Source organism: Salmo salar, chromosome 27 (assembly GCF_965601325.2).
Source record: "Salmo salar chromosome 27, fSalSal1, whole genome shotgun sequence".
In the NCBI taxonomy this organism is placed as follows: Eukaryota; Metazoa; Chordata; class Actinopteri; order Salmoniformes; family Salmonidae; genus Salmo; species Salmo salar.
The window spans coordinates 21,436,219-21,453,719 of NC_138317.1; the positions used below are offsets into that span (position 1 = coordinate 21,436,219).

The window sequence follows — 17,501 nt, forward strand, 5'->3', positions numbered from 1 at the left end:
GTCCTCCTTATCCCTTTTCAAACTGATGCTGCGATTTCACAAAGCAGCGCGCGCCAGTGTACCACACACACACACACACACACACACACACACACAGCTGGTCCTCGCGACAGAACATGCTGCTTCGATCCACGTAGTTCCAGAGACCAGAGAAATACCCCGCCCACTTTAACAACTGGCAGTGGCATACTGTAGTCACTACAATGGAGAACACAGGCCTATGCCTTTTGTTGCTCTGCAAAGGCTCTACTATGGGATCAGCCTTACATTTACTTTTTAGTAGGCCTATGATATATATTTCATATCTCAGTTTGAAAAAATCCTGGCGGGGGACTCGGACAATGGATAATAGTACACTGTAAAGGGGTTGCCATGAATTTGACAGTAATTTACAGGCAGCGTTGTGGCAAGTAAAATGCTGTATTGTAATATAAATGTGGTATGAAAGCAGGTACTGTGTAATGACACACAGTACAATACTGTAAAATGTACTGCATTATACTGTAAAAAAATAACTTCATCAGATTGAATGAATGGATGAATTACATTTATTGAGGGGAGGGGTTTGTATTTCACAGTATTTCCCTATAATTACAAGGAATTGGTGCAAGCTGGTTGGTAAAGTGTTTACACATTACAGCATATTAATAAATATTTTGTATTTTATATCACTTGCACCAAAGGCTTCCAAACTGGCAGCGACCACAAGGCAAAACAGACCAAAAGGACATGGCAAAATATTCAACCATTTAAGGTTTAAGACTTGCTGCCACTCCAATGTGCCCCCTATAGATTTTAAATTGATAGGGCACTATAACCACATAGGAGTTAAATTGATACAGCATTCTCATTCACAACTGCAACAAATATCCTCTTACAGTGCAAGCCTCAAAATATGTTAATGAGCTGGAAACAACAATACCCACTAGTGGTCAAGGTTTTGGGCACTCCAAAGATACAGTATGGTACTGTATTCTGTGGGATGGAATTACAGTACCAATTGAAATACAGCAACTTCCCACAATGCACCATAATTTACAGTATGCTGCAGTTAAATGTTTTTTTTTTTTTTTACTGTTGATAATACCTAAAATGACTAACAGTGTAACACAATAGACCTGTTGCGTAATGACTTTTCTGTAGCCTAATTCAATAAATAATGACTGCTTGAACCCCTAATTACATGATGGGCATACATCAGAATTTTTTATTTTACTAGGCAAGTCAGTTAAGAACAAATTATTTTCAATGACGGCCTAGGAACAGTGCCTTGTTCAGGGGCAGAACGACAGATTTGTACCTTGTCAGCTCGGGGATTTGACCTTGAAACCTTTCGGTTACTAGTCCAACGCTCTAACCACTAGGCTACGCTGCCACCCCAAGAGGTTCAATATTATATTGCATTGTCTAAATCAAATATATAAACCCGAAACAAAAGTATTATCTTACAGTGCCTTCAGCAAGTATTGTGTTACAGCCTGAATTGAAAATGGATTACATTTTGATATTTTTGTCACTGGCCTACACACAATACACCATAATGTCAAAGTGGAATTATGTTTTTCGAAATCTTTACAAATGAATAAAAAATGAAAAGCTGAAATGTCTTGACTCAATAAGTATTCAACACCTTTGTTTTGGCAAGCCAAAATGGGCTTAACAAGTCCCATAATAAATTGTATAAGTGCAATAATAGTGTTTAACATGGTTTCTTAATGGCTAACTCATCTCTGTACCCCACACAACATTTTCTGTAAGTTCCCTCAAACACAGATTCAGCCACAAAGATCAGGGAAGTTTTCCAATGCCTTGCAAAGAATAATTGAATATCCCTTTGAGTATGATGTAGTTAATTACACTTTGGATGGGGTATCAATACACCCAGTCACTACAAAGATACAGGCGTTCTTCCTAACTCAAATGCCGGAGAGGAAAGAAACCGCTCAGCGATTTCACCATGAGGCCAATGGTGACTTTAAAACAGTTACAGAGCCTAGGATAGGAGATAAGTGAGGATGGATCAACAACATTGTAGTTACTCCACAATACTAACCTAATTGACAGAGTGAACCTGTACAGAATAAAAATAATCCAAAATATAGATCCTGTTTGCAACAAGGCACTAAAGTAATACTGCAAAGCAATTATCTATTTGTCCTCAATACAAAGTGTTATGCATAGTGGTGGCTGCATCATGTTATGGGTATGCTTGTAATTGTTAAGTACTGGGGAGTTTCAGGATAAAAAAAATGTAATGGTGCTAAACACAGACAAAATCCTAGAGGAAAACCTGGTTCAGTCTGCTTTCCACCAGACACTGGGAGATGAATTCACCTTTCAGCAGGACAATAACCTAAAACACAAGGCCACATCTACACTGGAGTTTCTTACCAAGAAGACAGTGAATGTTTCTGAGTGGCTGAGTCACAGTTTTGACTTAAATCTACTTGAAAATCTATGGCAAGACCTGAAAAGTTTGTCTAGCAATGATCAACGACCAATTTTACAGAGCTTGAAGACATTTTTAAAGAATAATGGACAAATATTGCACAATCCAGGTGTGGAAAACTTTTAGGAGACATACCCAGCAAGACTCACAGCTGTAATTGCTACCAAAGGGGCTTCTACAAAGTATGGATACTTATTTAAATTAAGTATTTCTGTATTTAATTTTCAATAAATGGGCAGAAATGTCTAAAAACATGTTTTCACTGTCATTATTTGTATATGGGTGAGAACTTTATTTTTTGATGACCTCTGAGACCTCTCATTAAAACCTTCAGTAGCTAGCTGCTCTAAATTTAGCTTGTTTTTCCACACAGGTTGTTATTGTCTGTATCAGAGTGACCAGAGTTGCCAGGTTATATTCTATACCAGAGTTGCCAAGCAACCCTCCTCCTGGGGTGCTGTTAGCTATCCTCCCACCCGCAGGAATCTGATCTGACCCTACTACACACTTGATTCTAATCTATAGTAATAGATTCATGATAGAGCAGGGTTGGGAGAAAAAAAACCTGCAAGGCCAGTAGCTCTCCAGAACAGGAGTCCCTAACCCTGTTCCTGGAGAGCTACCCTCCTGTAGGTTTTCACTCCAACCCTGTTCCTGGAGAGCTACCCTCCTGTAGGTTTTCGCTCCGATGCCAGTTGAACTAAACTGATTCAGTTTATCAACCTGCTAATAAATTAGAATCAAGTGTGCTAGATTAGAGTTGGAGTGAAAACCTACAGGACCAGTAGCTCTCCAGGAACAGGGTTGGAGTGAAAACCTACAGGACCAGTAGCTCTCCAGGAACAGGGTTGGAGTGAAAACCTACAGGACCAGTAGCTCTCCAGGAACAGGGTTGGAGTGAAAACCTACAGGACCAGTAGCTCTCCAGGAACAGGGTTGGAGTGAAAACCTACAGGACCAGTAGCTCTCCAGGAACAGGGTTGGAGTGTGAACCTACAGGACAGTAGCTCTCCAGGAACAGGGTTGGAGAGCCCTGCTCTAGAACATACATTTTCCCTCTACCTGTGTGTTCACCTCAACCTACAGAGGTATCCGGATGCACAGTGGCAGTCCTCATCCCCAGTGAGAGCATGAGCCTAAGCGGCTAATGCAACCAATCTTTTCCGGATTCTCTCCTCTACCGCACCACAGTGGAGGCCCCAGACAGAGTGATAGCATGATGGGTTCCCCCAACCAGGCTGTTATATAACAGCATTATGTAGACTAGGTCTAAATGCCTGCTGTGAGGGGGACTCCACCACTATCGAACGGTCTGTCACAGAGACCCAGGGTCATCACACTAACAAGGTCACCCACTCACCAAGATCAGAACTACTAGTGTACAGGATTGAAAAATACTCATATATACAGTAGATTATTTTCTGTAAAAGAGCAAAAGGAAGGATCTCAAAGTGATTGAATGAAAGAAAGCATGTTAATTCAACTAAAATTGATTACCATAAAGCAGTCAGCTGAAATTAATATGGCATGGCACTCACTTCATTTTCCACTACGTGTACATTACTTCAGTGTGTGTCCGGGTGTAATTCTGCTATGCGTAAACTCAAACAGTCTGATTGCAGTGATTTGATTTGAGGCTGAATTCATGGACTAAGTACAGACCCATCTCTCTGTGCTCCTTCTCTACCCCAGTTGAACCCATTTGGTCCTCAATGAATATAACGTTGGTCTTGTGTTCAACCCCCTCCTCATGCCAATCTTGTGATGGGGAAATCGCATTCCCTCGTCGAGAGAGCGTGTGGTGTGGCTGCATGGGTAATCCTGCGTCACAAGGAAATAAGAATAATCCTGTTGGGAGTGTGATCATGGTCATGTGATCTGGGTGATGAATGAAGCCAGAGGGGTGGGAGGTTCTGGAATCCCTGTTGGCTCGGACTGATGACATCATGTGATGACATGTCTTTGGTCTGTTTCCTCAACTTCTCAGGTGCTGGAATGTCCTGACAAAATGAAGTAAGACTAGTGTTGAACAGAATAAAGCACATGATTCCAAGGTTGCTGCAGCTATTACATGGACAAAGCTATTTAACTAGTAGTAGGCATTGGGCTGTCCTCATGAATTGAGCTAACATTTTTCACTTTGAGGCAGAATGGCAGAGACAAAAGAAGTGCCACGGGCACTTTCTACTTATCTGAAAGAGGTACATAGAACTAAATCATCTCAAATAAAACCTAGCAGCAATATACAGTCATTTGAGGGGCAACAGTCCCACCTACAGGACCCCATGAACTCTTAAAATAACAATCTCACAATAGAAGACATTTCAGAGATGATCAGATGTATTACATTTGATCATGACAAGGAGGCACTAGAGATACCTTGACAGATATGACAAACCATATCTATGGTCTGACTGAATAGGTATTGTGTAGCAAATCTATAGGTTTAAAGGCACTTTTACAAATCTCCTTAGCTATAAAAAAGAATGTATATGTACTTTGTAATCAAAGACACACTGAAATGTATAAAACAAATAAACTAAAAACAAGGAAAGTGCATTGGATGAACATAATCTTGTACTGATATGTACACAACATCCTCGAGACTATGCTCATTCGGAACGATGGCACCCTGCCAAACATGTCGTGGATGGACTGAGCAATGTATATTGTGGAGAGGGAGGATCTAAAATGTATGCAAACAGGTGGAACAAGTAAAACATTAACACCTGAGTGGAGTTTACTTGGCTGGATTAACATATTGATCGTGTTCATACGATTTGAGGATTTATGAAGTCATTTTAGTAGATTCAGTGACCAGAGAAGATATTATGAAAGCATGAAACCAATCCCATTTTTAACAAAATCAACAACAAAAAAGTAAATAAGACCAACCTCAAGTATGGCTAAATGCAAATGAACCTGGAATCGGGGATAGACTTAACAGTAAATTAATCTCCAGAAAACTCAAATTAGTATCATACGTTATGATTGGTATAGTATGTATTAATTTGGGTCTGTCCACAATTTGTTGACTAACTAGGTGGCTAATGCTAATGTTAGCTAGGGCTAATCTTAGCTAGGCTAGGGGTCGATGTCAACACCCCTGCCGAAATCTAATTAGCATAATAATAAATAAAAAAATCCCCTTCAAAAGCAGTCTGTTTATTTCTTCATTTAACTAAGCAAGTCAGCTAAGAACAAATTCTCATTTACAATGACAGCATACACCGGCCAAACCCGGACGACACTGGGCCAATTGTGCGCCGCCCTATGGGACTCCCAATCACGGTCGGTTGTGATACAGCCTGGATTCAAACCAGGGTGTCTGTAGTGACACCTCTAGCACTGAGATGCAGTGCCTTAGACTCGGGATCCCCGAGTGCTAGAGATATACATTGTTTTGCACGGGCTGCATCTCAATCCACAGCATCCGTCAATGGTAGCCTTCCACATCTGCGGTGGAAGGTAGCTGAGCTACAGCGTGTTTGTCAGACCATGAGACACCCCGAAAATCAGTCTTCTCATGAAAACATTAGTAGCATCTGAACAGTGTGGCCTACAAAACTAATATGACCACTATGGGAAGAAGGACTCTCATGAACACGACCCCAACAAGCATCACGGGACTCGTCTGAAGTCGATACTGCCAACTTCTGTCTGTAGCGTCCAAACAGTTTGGGCTACACACTAATATGACTCCCCGATGGAAAGGTGACTCTCGCACACGTCGTTTGTTTTGCTCTAGTGCGCTTACAAGCCTCATCTGAAAGTAGCCCGGTACCAGTACATTTAAAAAAAAATCATAATAATAATAATAATAATAATAATGACATATGGAAGTAGTTTAGTGCCAAAACACTTTTGGTTAAAGCTGAAATATGTCACTTTTTGGGCGACCCGACCAATTTCACATAGAAATGTGTGTTATAGATCTGTAACTCATTTAAAGCAAGTCTAAGAAGCAGTATACCTGTTCTATGCTTCCTGTTCTTAAGTTTTGTTTTTGCATCTTACCTTCGGTTTTGGACACCAGCTTCAAACAGCGGAAAATACAATATTTTTGGTTATGAAAAATATATTTCACAGTGGTTTAGATTGTAGCGAATCATTGTACTCTATACTTGCTTGTTGTCACAAACTGAAATTAGGCGAACTATTTGTATTTTAGCAACCAGAAAATGGCAGTACAATTTCTGCATCTTTAAATATATATATATTTATTTTTCTGGGCTTATGTCTCTCAGACATAGGACAGACACTTTAAAAAACAAACTTCCTATTTATTTTTTACTATCTTATGCATCTGTTATTCAATCCATTTCTATGGGCTAATAGCGCTAAGGCCCAATTCAATGTTTCATCAAATAATGTGCGTGTGATATATTTATATAATACCTAAAGGGGGTCCTAATATTCAAGTCGATAAATGATCCTCGGTATGAACATCTTAAAAAAAATCCATATGTCAGCTTAATAGAACCCCTCCGCAGGCTTAGACCCTTAATAAGGATTAAGGTTAGCTCGCATGCTAAGTAGTTGCAAATTAGCTAAAATGCTAAAGTTGTCAGTGATTAGATTTGCCTACCCATTCACCCCGACCAACAACCCTCCTTTCGTTTGTCTTAAGTAAAAATACCAAACATAACATATACATATTTAAGTGTCCCTGATTTTCTTTTACTATGTTACGCCTAGTCAATGAGACCAGCCCGAAATAAAAATAAGACATGACAATGGTCCCTTCCTTCAAGCAGCACAATTCACATTTTTTTCCCAAATAGTATAAATCAAAACATGCCAAACAGTTAAGTCCCTCAGAAAATCTGAAAAGACACCCACCCTTTTCCTACTTGGGAACAGGGGTGCCATTTGGGACTTAGCCCTGGATGGAATGTATGTCTTTAGTTGAAGTCTCGGTTAGAGATGATGAGAGGAGCTACCAGGGTCCAAAGGTAGACAGCCAGGCCTATCCAGCTAGAGCTAATCTTCACCCACACAGCTGGCATACAGCTCTGCATGGCCTGGTAGTCTGCGTCAGGTCTGGGGAGAGAGCAGGACCAATCCAATCAATCACATTTTATTTACCATCACAAAAACGCATAGTAGACCATGTGCAATGGTTTGAAAATTGGGTCTTCGGAGTACCATAAGACTGTTAACCTAAAGCCCAGGCATTAGCTTGGGGAGCTGACGCAAGGTCTAGAACAACATCAATCACCTCAGTTATACCTGTACACATCCCTACTCATCCCCTTAGACATAATCAAAGAAAACAGAGCTACTTACTGGTACCAGTTGGTGAGTGTCATCATGATGTAGAGGGAGGCCAGGAACAGGCTGAAGTGGAAGAAGGCGTAAGAGTAAGTGACCCCCTCTTCCTCGTTGTCCACGGCCCGTCTGACCCCGTCCTCCCCCGTGGCCGCCGCGTGGACGTCTGCAGCCAGACCCTCCTCTGTCTGCATCAGCCTGTTCACCTGGGTGTTGTTGGACGAACGGATGCTGCAGGGGAGGAGGGAAAGAGCATGAAACCCATCAGGAAAAAGGGGAAGTGATGATGTGGACAGGCTCGAATAGTCAGGATTTAATTTAAAACATAGCTCTGAACCAGTGTCTCAAATCCAGTCCTGAGGACCCACAGGCTTGCATGTTTACTCTAGCCCAGTACTTCGATCAGGTGTCTATTCTACTGTATTTTAGTCTATGCCGGTACAACATTGCTCATCCAAATATTTATATATTCTTAATTCCTTTACTTTAGATGTGTGTATTGTTGTGAAATTGTTAGATATTAGTGCACTGTTGGAGCTAGAAACACAAGCATTTCGCTACACCCACAATAACATCTGCTAAACATATATATGTGACCAATAAAATTTTATTTGTCTATGGTCTGCTACAAAGCGTGCCCAGACCTGTGGGTCCCCAGGATTGGCGTGAACCCTACTCTAGGTTGCAACTTCATACCTGGCGTAGAGAGTGCAGAAGAAGAAGATGACCAGTCCTATGATGCCCTGTGCATCCCACCACTGGACCCCTTGCCCTGGGGCAGGTGTAGGTGTAGGGGTGGAAGTGTTGTGTACCAGATTCAGCAGGCTGGGGTTACACTTACGGTCTGTAGGGAAAGAGGTAGAACATTGTCATTCTGATGAAGGCCATTGAAAGAGAAAATGTTATGCTTTAAACATAAAGAAAACTACAAATGATCAGCTTTTAATTATGAGAGATTCACATCTATTTGATTTACTTCTTCTCTTGTGATTCTTGGCTGCAACTCATCTCATGTTGGATGAAGTGATCACTGATCTTTTGGGTAAAATATGCATCGTCACATAAATTTGTTGTTCCAGACTTCCCATCAAGTGATTTCCATGAGTCAGTATGCAGCTATGCGAGTCATTGTTACATCAGGTCATCTTTCATGCATGACCTGAACCATGACTCTTAACCAATGACTGAACAGGGGCATCAGCAGGGTCATGACGATACTTACTGGGGTTGTTGGTCATGGCGGACCATGTGACATACATGGTGTAGAGGGAGATGAAGGACGCTTGGAGCAGGCCTGAACTGGGCTGGGACTCCTGGGGGACAACACATAAATGAACACAAAACATCAGTGTCTAACTTCTGTTCAAATGCATTCACATGAACAAATAGTTCACTGTGTCATTGTTTAACATTTTCACCCCTGAATGAACTTCAGGATGTGTATGTATTTCAAAGAGAGAGGAACAAGACTGAAACAGCCTGCAAAGAAACACTGTACTCAAAAAAACTGCAGGAACTTTCAGTGTGCTGGTATCAATCTTTCTTGCGAGACTGAAACCTCACCTGAACTTTGGGCAGGATGGCAACAATGGAGACAATGATGCAGAAGATGAAGTTGAGGCTGATGAAGACCTTGTGTTCAGTGCAGTCGTCTCCCGTGGTGTAATAGACATAGAACACCACCACAGCAGAGAAGGCCAGGGCATAGTGCAGCACCGTGAAGGACAGGAGAGCTGTGGGAGGGGAAACATAAGAAAACATCCCATTATGGATGTTAGGAAACATCTTTCCATTTCCACTAGGAGGAAACCAGGATAAGGGTCAATTCATTAAATTACACTGAAATTCCTATTTTCTTCAGGGAATTTCAGTTTACTTCCAGAACAGACTGAATAAATGAGTTCGACTACAACTTCTTTAATCAGTAGACTGTATTAACGATAAGTACCTGAGAACCAGCACTTGCCATTTCCCTCCTCAGCATTCTCCAGCCAGGACTGGTTCCAGGTGTGAGAAAAGTCCACAAGCAGGATTAGCTGGATGATGATGATGAAGATGAAGGATCCCACCATGCCAAAGTAGAACCACACTGGAACACACACGGCGAGTTTGTTAAAAGACTAAGTGTGCAAGGTGTGTTTAATTGACTTCAAGTTCTTGGCAGTGGCGATGCGTCACGTGGGCCATTCTGTCATTTAATGTCACAACAATATCAGTTAGCAAACATTTTAATTGTGTAAAACAAATTGCTTGATCAAAGAAAGCACATGTGCTGACCAACTGGCAGGTGTCTTCACTGACATTTTCAACATGTCCCTGACTGAGTCTGTAATACTAACATGTTTCAAGCAGACCACCATAGTCCCTGTGCCCAAGAACATGAAGGCAACCTGCCTAAATGACTAAAGACCCGTAGCACTCACATCCGTAGCCATGAAGTGCTTTGAAAGGCTGGTAATGGCTCACAACACCATTATCTCAGAAACCCTAGACCCACTCCAATTTGCATACCGCCCAAACAGATGCAATCTCTATTGCACTCCACACTGCCCTTTCCCACCTGGACAAAACACCTATGTGAGAATGCTATTCATTGACTACAGCTCAGCGTTCAACACCATAGTGCCCTCAAAGCTCATCACTAAGCTAAGGACCCTGGGACTAAACACCTCCCTCTGCAACTGGATCCTGGACTTTGACGGGCCACCCCCAGGTGGTGAGGGTAGGTAGCAACACATCTGCCATGCTGATCCTCAACACGGGGGCCCCTCAGGGTTGCGTGCTCAGTCCCCTCCTGTACTCCCCGTTCACCCATGACTGCATGGCCAGGCACGACTCCAACACCATCATTAAGTTTGCAGACGTCACAACAGTGGTAGGCCTGATCACCGACAACGATGAGACAGCCTATAGAGAGGAGGTCAGAGACCTGGCCGGGTGGTGCCGGAATAACAACCGATCCCTCAACGTAACCAAGACTAAGGAGATGATTGTGGACTACAGGAAAAGAAGGACCGAGCACGCCCCCATTCTCATCGACGGGGCTGTAGTGGAGCAGGTTGAGAGCTTCAAGCTAATTGGTGTCCACGTCACCAACGAACTGGAATGGTCCAAACACACCATGATAGTCGTGAAGAGGGCACGACAAAGCCTACTCCCCCTCAGGAAACTAAAAAGATTTGGCAATGGTCCTCAGATCCTCAAAAGGTTCTACAGCTGCAACAGAGCATCCTGACTGGTTGCATCACTGCCTGGTACGGCAACTGCTCAGCCTCTGACCGCAAGGCACTACAGAGGGTAGTGCATACAGCCCAGTACATCACTGGGGCTAAGCTGCCTGCCATCCAGGACCTCTATACCAGGCGGTGTCAGAAGAAGGCCCTAAAAATTGTCAAAGACCTCAGCCAGACTGTTCTCTCTACTACCGCATGGCAAGCGGTACCAGAGTGCCAAGTCTAGGACAAAAAGGCTTCTCAACAGTTTTTACCCCTAAGCCATAAGACTCCTGAACAGGTAGTCAAATGGCTACCCGGACTATTTGCATTGTGTGCCCCCCCAAACCCCTCTTTTACGCTGCTGCTACTCTGTTTATCATAAACTCAAAAAAAGTAACGTCCCTTTTTCAGGACCCTGTCTTCGAACGGTATTTAGTAAAAAAAAAAAATAATAAAAAAAAAAAAATCCGATTAACTTCACAGATCTTCATTGTAAAGGGTTTAAACACCATTTCACACGCTTGTTCAATGAACCATAAACAATGAATGAACATGCACCTGTGGAACGGTCGTTAAGACACTAACAACTTACAGACGGTAGGCAATTAAGTTCACAGTTATGAAAACTTAGGACACTAAAGATGCCTTGATAAGAGAATTATCTAATAAAGGTAAATGAATCAATAAACCATTATGAATTATAAGTCATGTAGCATGCTTAATGAATAATCAATGTAATGATCGATTAGTCCGATTAGTCCCAGAAAGTCTAGTAGAGGCTGGAGAGGGAGAGAAATGTGTGTGTGTATTTAGTGTGCCCAAGAGAGCAGAGGACAGATGGTAAAGGGAGTAAAAACTTCAAGGGGTTCCTAACCTTGAGGGAAAGGAACAGGCAGAGCAGGATAGTGATAAACTGTGTGGGAAGTCCAAGGGGAGATGCAGTTCACCAACAATTTGTGTGTAAATGCATGTGCGTAAGTAAGGAAGAAACTATATAATGACTTTTTTTTTTATCTTGACCTCAGAACGTTCTCTGAATAAAGCCGAATGAACCTTTTGCAGAAAGCTGAGTCCTTGCCTAATTATTTAACCCATTGTCTTACAAACGTTGGGAATTAGTCAAGGCTTATTGATTGTTGATTATTATGATTAAGATATAAGATTCTTTTATCAGGCCTTTCTACTGACTCAAAAACACCAAAACAAAGATGCCCAGGGTCCCTGCTCATCTGCGTGAATGTGCCTTAGGCATGTTGCAAGGAGGCATGAGGACTACAAATTTGGCCAGGGCAATAAATTGCAATGTCCGTACTGTCAGACGCCTAAGACAGCGCTACAGGGAGACAGGACGGACAGCTGATCATCCTCACAGTGGCAGACCACGTGTAACAACACCTGCACAGGATCGGTGCATCCGAACATCACACCTGCGGGACAGGTACAGGATGGCAACAACAACTGCCGGAGTTACACCAGGAACGCACAATCCCTCCATCAGTGCTCAGACTCTCAGCCTATTGCGGACAGAGGCTGGACTGAGGGCTTGTAGGCCTGTTGTAAGGCAGGTCCTCACCAGACATCACCGGCAACAACGACACCTATGGGCACAAACCCACCGTAGCTGGACCAGACAGGACTGCCAAAAAGTGCTCTTCACTGACGAGTCGTGGTTTTGTCTCACCAGGGGTGATGGTCGGATTCGCGTTTATCGTCAAAGGAATGAGTGTTACACCGAGGCCTGTACTCTGGAGTGGGATCGATTTGGAGGTGGAGGTTCCGTCATGGTCTGGGGCGGTATGTCACAGCATCATCGGACTGAGCTTGTTGTCATTGCAGGCAATCTCAACGCTGTGCGTTATAGGGAAGACATCTTCCTCCCTCATGCCATACCCTTCCTGCAGGCTCATCCTGACATGACCCTCCAGCATGACAATGCCACCAGCCATACTGCTCGTTCTGTGCGTGATTTCCTACAAGACAGAAATGTCAGTGTTCTGCCATGGCCAGCGAAGAGCCCGATCTCAATCCCATTGAGCACGTCTGGGACCTGTTGGATCGGAGGGTGAGGGCTAGGGCCATTCCCCTCAGAAATGTCTGGGAACTTGCAGGTGCCTTGGTGGAAGAGCAGGGTAACATCTCACAGCAAGAACTGGCAAATGTGGTGCAGGTCATGAGGAGGAGATGCACTGCAGTACTTAATGCAGCTGGTGACCACACCAGATACCGACTCTTGATTTTGACCGACCCTTTGTTCAGGGACACATTCAATTTCTGTTAGTCACATGTCTGTGGAACTTCTTTTTTTGCTGAGTTGATATGCATAGTCACTTTAACTATACATTCATGTACATACTACCTCAATTGGCCCGACCAACCAGTTCCCACTCACAATGGTTAACCGGGCTATCTACATTGTGTCCCACCACCCAATCTTTTACGCTACTGCTACTCTCGGTTTATTATATATGCATAGTCACTATAACCATCCATCCATACACATACTACCTCAATCAGCCCAACTAACCGGTGCCCGTATGTAGCCTCGCTACTGTTATTTTGCACTGTTGTTTTTATTTCTTTACTTACCCATTGTTCACATAATACTTGTATTTTTTATTTTTTATTGCACTGTTGGTTAGAGCCTGTAAGTAAGCAATTCACTAAAGGTCTACACCGGCTGTTTTCAGCACACGCGACAAATAAACTTTGATTTGGTTGCTTTCCCATTCTATTGTTGTTTTGGTACATTTTGGTTTAGGAAGGCAGCTTGGTGCTTTCTGTGGTGGAGGGGCAGACGGAAAGTACAGAGGCGTCATTAATCTTCTCTGGTTGCGCATGATTGGCTGAGGGTGCGTCACCGCAGCACCTGCTGGGAGAGCTAGCCAGCAAAAGCCCCTAATCGGTGCTCCATTGATTCAGAGTAGCAGAGCCCGCCCAAGAAGGCTCATTGTCATTGGCCACAGTCTTATGCCCCGTAACTTTCATTGAACTGATGTGTCAACTTCATAGCTAGCTAGTTGTTTACCACATCTTCAAGCTAGGTAGCTTAGCTAGCTGAAACATGTCGACTACCTTCGCTATCTCCTAGCAAAAATTATTTTCAAACGTAGCATTATGAAAGAAATGTAGAGAAAATGTCTCAGTGCCCATTAGCCACCGAAACTTTAAAATGTCCATCCATTAAAATAAAGCAAGCTGGAAAAGAAGATTCAAATTCAAGTGGTTGGTGGTGGATCATGGAGCAGTGGCTAACATCCCTTTTGAGGTTGGTTAGCTATAATATCCTATAGGCTACATGTCTTATTGTTGATGTCTGATGGCAGACTAATACCCATGGAACCACATGTACAAGAAGGGTTAGTTTAAATACCTTTGATGGAACTGTAAAGGTGCAATAGATGAAGCAAGGGAATAGTGTTATAACGTTGCATATTGTTAACCGGGCACCATTTGTAACAGGCAGCCGCAGTCGCGATATTGCAGACCAATTACAAGCTAGTTTACTCGACTACCGTGGTCTTCCGTGCAATATGACCCAAAAATATGGGAAGTAGCCGTAAACCAAATCATAAACCAAATGTTATAACGTTTGTGTGTGGCTCAAAACTCCTATCTGGGATTGGTTATTAGTGCATTCAATGTGTAGCCAGTGCAGGGTACTGGTTTCGATGCATTTGAGCTTTGTTGATAGAATTTTCCCCACCAATATTTTAACGTTAAAAATCACCACTGGTTATTGGGGTTTAGAGGAAAATATTTTTATAAAAAGCATGAGCTGGGCGCACACCCAGAGAAAATGATTCAGTGTAGAGGTGCTGATTAATGGTGAATAAAACTGTAAGCTATAAAAACAAAGGAGAGTTGCACACTGCATATGAATAATCTCCCAGTCATTTATTATGTAAAAAACAACCAATGTTGCAGCATCACTGTGCCTTCTTCAGGGTGAAGAAAATATTTAACATCGTAGTAATGGTGTATACCTGTGTTGAATGTCCCGTCTGGAATGAAGAAGGCTCCTACAGTTATCCCCACCAGTACGAGGAACTTGAAAAACCAGAATCTGAGAGGACAAAGCCACAAGCATTCATTCAATAAAATCACCTCATACAAAAACAGATCCTGTGTCTGTGCTCCATAAAAAAATACACTGGTCATATTTTTGGGCAGTATCATACTTTAAAAAACCTTCTGTATGTAAAATATTGTGTAAAACAAATAAATGTGACCCTGGATGACAACATGTTGTTTCCAACATTAGTGCTTTTTTCCGAAAGTTAAAGCCGCTTCGTGTTTTGTTTCCCTGCCATGACACTAACGAGTATTGGGATACTGGTATCGTCCTAGCCCTAATATTTTATGCTGGTACGTAAACAAATAAGAGTGTGGGGAATGTGGCACTGCCCTGGTCTGGCCAGCAGAGGGCAACATTGTATCCCTGAAGATCACCATCCACTACTATAAAAAGGTCAGCTACATACCCGTTCTGTAGGGAGGCTCGGGGGTCCTTGCTGCTGCGAACACGGATCATGATGATGGAGAACAGAAAAAAGAAGCAGCCCATGGCAAAGCACATGCGATACACAGACTTGTAGCCCACAATGACATCACAGTTCACCTTGTTCTCGATGCCTGGCATGGGTATGGAGGTTCCGCCCACACAGAACCCTGGTATCTGATAGATCAGTAAAGAAACAGTAAGAATAGAACCAATAATGTACATTGTCAACCACTGGGCCATCTACACCAGCTTGTGTGACCAACTGGGTTCGAACCAGGGTCTCCTGCGAACCACAATCCTCTTAACCCGCTGAGCTAAAGCCTTGGAATTAGTTCAGGGAGCTAACACAAATATGTAGGTCTCAGGCAACTCTACTCATCAAGCAACCAAGACCAGGGTTGTGTGGCGTTACCTTCTTGAGCTGAGTCTCCATGCCAGGTAGGATCATGATGACTGAGACCAGGGTCCCCAGCAGCAGCAGGAAGGAGAAGGCCAGCCGGGACACAGTGGAGTTATAGGTGGAGGGACAGCATCCTGACAGCAGACAGGGAGCAGAGCCACACAGACACGATGCCTGGAGGAGGGAGGTGAGGGAGAGAGGGGATAAGAAATAGGACTGCACAGACGAGTCGTTTTTGGTATGCCAGAGGGAGAAGATGAGGGGGCAGATGAGCTAATGACGCAAACATGGTGTGTGTGCACAACAAAAGTACTGTGTCCTACCGCCTGTTATTGTTATGGCAACCATCGCAACTCTTGTGTTTTCCAGCCAAACGAGCCCAGACAACTTAAGGTAGTCAGGCCAGTTACAATGACAAGGGCTGCCAGTCATACGGTTACAGTACAGCAACGAACACAGCCCCCTGCCTGATGTGCCCTTTCTCAATCTATAGCGTTACATGATTCCAGGTCTTCCCTCTCCTTGCCACCTCCTCAAATATCCAAGGTCCCTTTCAAATGTGTTTTGAGAAGAACCGAGGATAGGATGGGAGGAATCAGGACAGATGAATTGAGAAAGAGACCCAGTGTTGGGTATGTGTTGTATGTGGTCACAGAAGGTTCGTGCGCCACGGGAGGCATCGCTCACTGCTCTCTGATGAGTCAGGCAGATTGTCAAGTCAAGATACTATGTGTGATACTACTGAGGCATAGGCTAGATCAGCCCAGAGACATGAAGCATAGTTTAGTCGAGCACAGGGAAGCCTATGATGGGGTAGCAGGGAAGGATCAGCCCTCCTTCATTAAAGGATTGCAAGCTATGAAGGCTTTATGCACCAGGGTAGCAGGCCATGCAACAGGCAGTCGAGCAGCACTCATAAGCCTTGCCTCTGGAAGGTGTAACCGTTTAAATTGTAGGTTTTTTGTTGACCTGAGAATGTGGGACAAACTTCAATAGAAAGGGTCAATACGTATATCACTCTATGCATGGTAATTTGCGGTATGTGCGTCCAAAATTTGAAGACATTCACCTAATGGCTCGAGTAGGCCTAGAAAACCTTTTATATCAAATCATATTTATTTAACATGATACTGAACTTGCCCGTAACACGGCATGAAATATAAAAAGGGAATATTTTAGTCGTGCAGCTAATTTGGTGTGAAGAGCGTGACGCACTGAAACACGAAATTAATCAATATAAAACTGCTGACTTTTCTGGAAACAAGTGTCTGTTTTCCAAACGTAGGTACTTACGATCAACATAAAACACAGAATATACCTACGGGGAAAACAGAGGAAATGTGTGTATTTACATACAGAGCCACAAACGTCGTTGCGCTCTCTCACTCTTACAAAGTGAGCAAAACGACAAATAAAGAAGTTAAATAATTGATACTTACACAGCTGGCGATTGAACACAATGCCATACACGCTCCCATTTTAGTTTAGAACGAAAAACCCCGTCTTAAGTAAACACCCAAAAGTCAAGAAGTGTAAGACTTCAAACTTGGAAAAGTTGTTTAGTAAAATGTGTAGTTTCGTCCGGCGCGAGCCAAACAGCAACAGGGCGTGTCTGAAGAATCAGTTACCCCCTGTTGTTCATCCGTAACTCAACACCGTCAACGG

The 17,501-nt window shown here is 43.1% G+C and overlaps 1 protein-coding gene across 2 annotated transcripts; it reads right to left on the bottom strand.

Moving 5' to 3' along the window:
- Positions 1-530: 530 nt before the first annotated feature.
- Positions 531-17,501, bottom strand: LOC106588643 (serine incorporator 1). Of its 2 annotated transcripts, XR_014382929.1 has the most exons (11): positions 17,276-17,500; positions 15,849-16,010; positions 15,417-15,610; positions 14,919-14,998; positions 9,669-9,809; positions 9,284-9,453; positions 8,943-9,033; positions 8,417-8,564; positions 7,739-7,951; positions 7,292-7,492; positions 531-4,449 (listed from the first exon to the last, which is right to left on the bottom strand). XR_014382929.1 is itself a non-coding variant. In XM_082970103.1 (10 exons), the coding sequence occupies exons 1-10, from the start codon at positions 17,312-17,314 to the stop codon at positions 7,354-7,356; spliced, it is 1,377 nt and encodes a 458-aa protein (XP_082826229.1). In that variant the 5' UTR covers positions 17,315-17,501; the 3' UTR covers positions 5,167-7,353. The 2 variants fall into 2 exon arrangements, 1 of the variants encoding a protein (XP_082826229.1); XM_082970103.1 differs by lacking the exon at positions 531-4,449 and having other exon boundaries at positions 5,167-7,492; positions 17,276-17,501.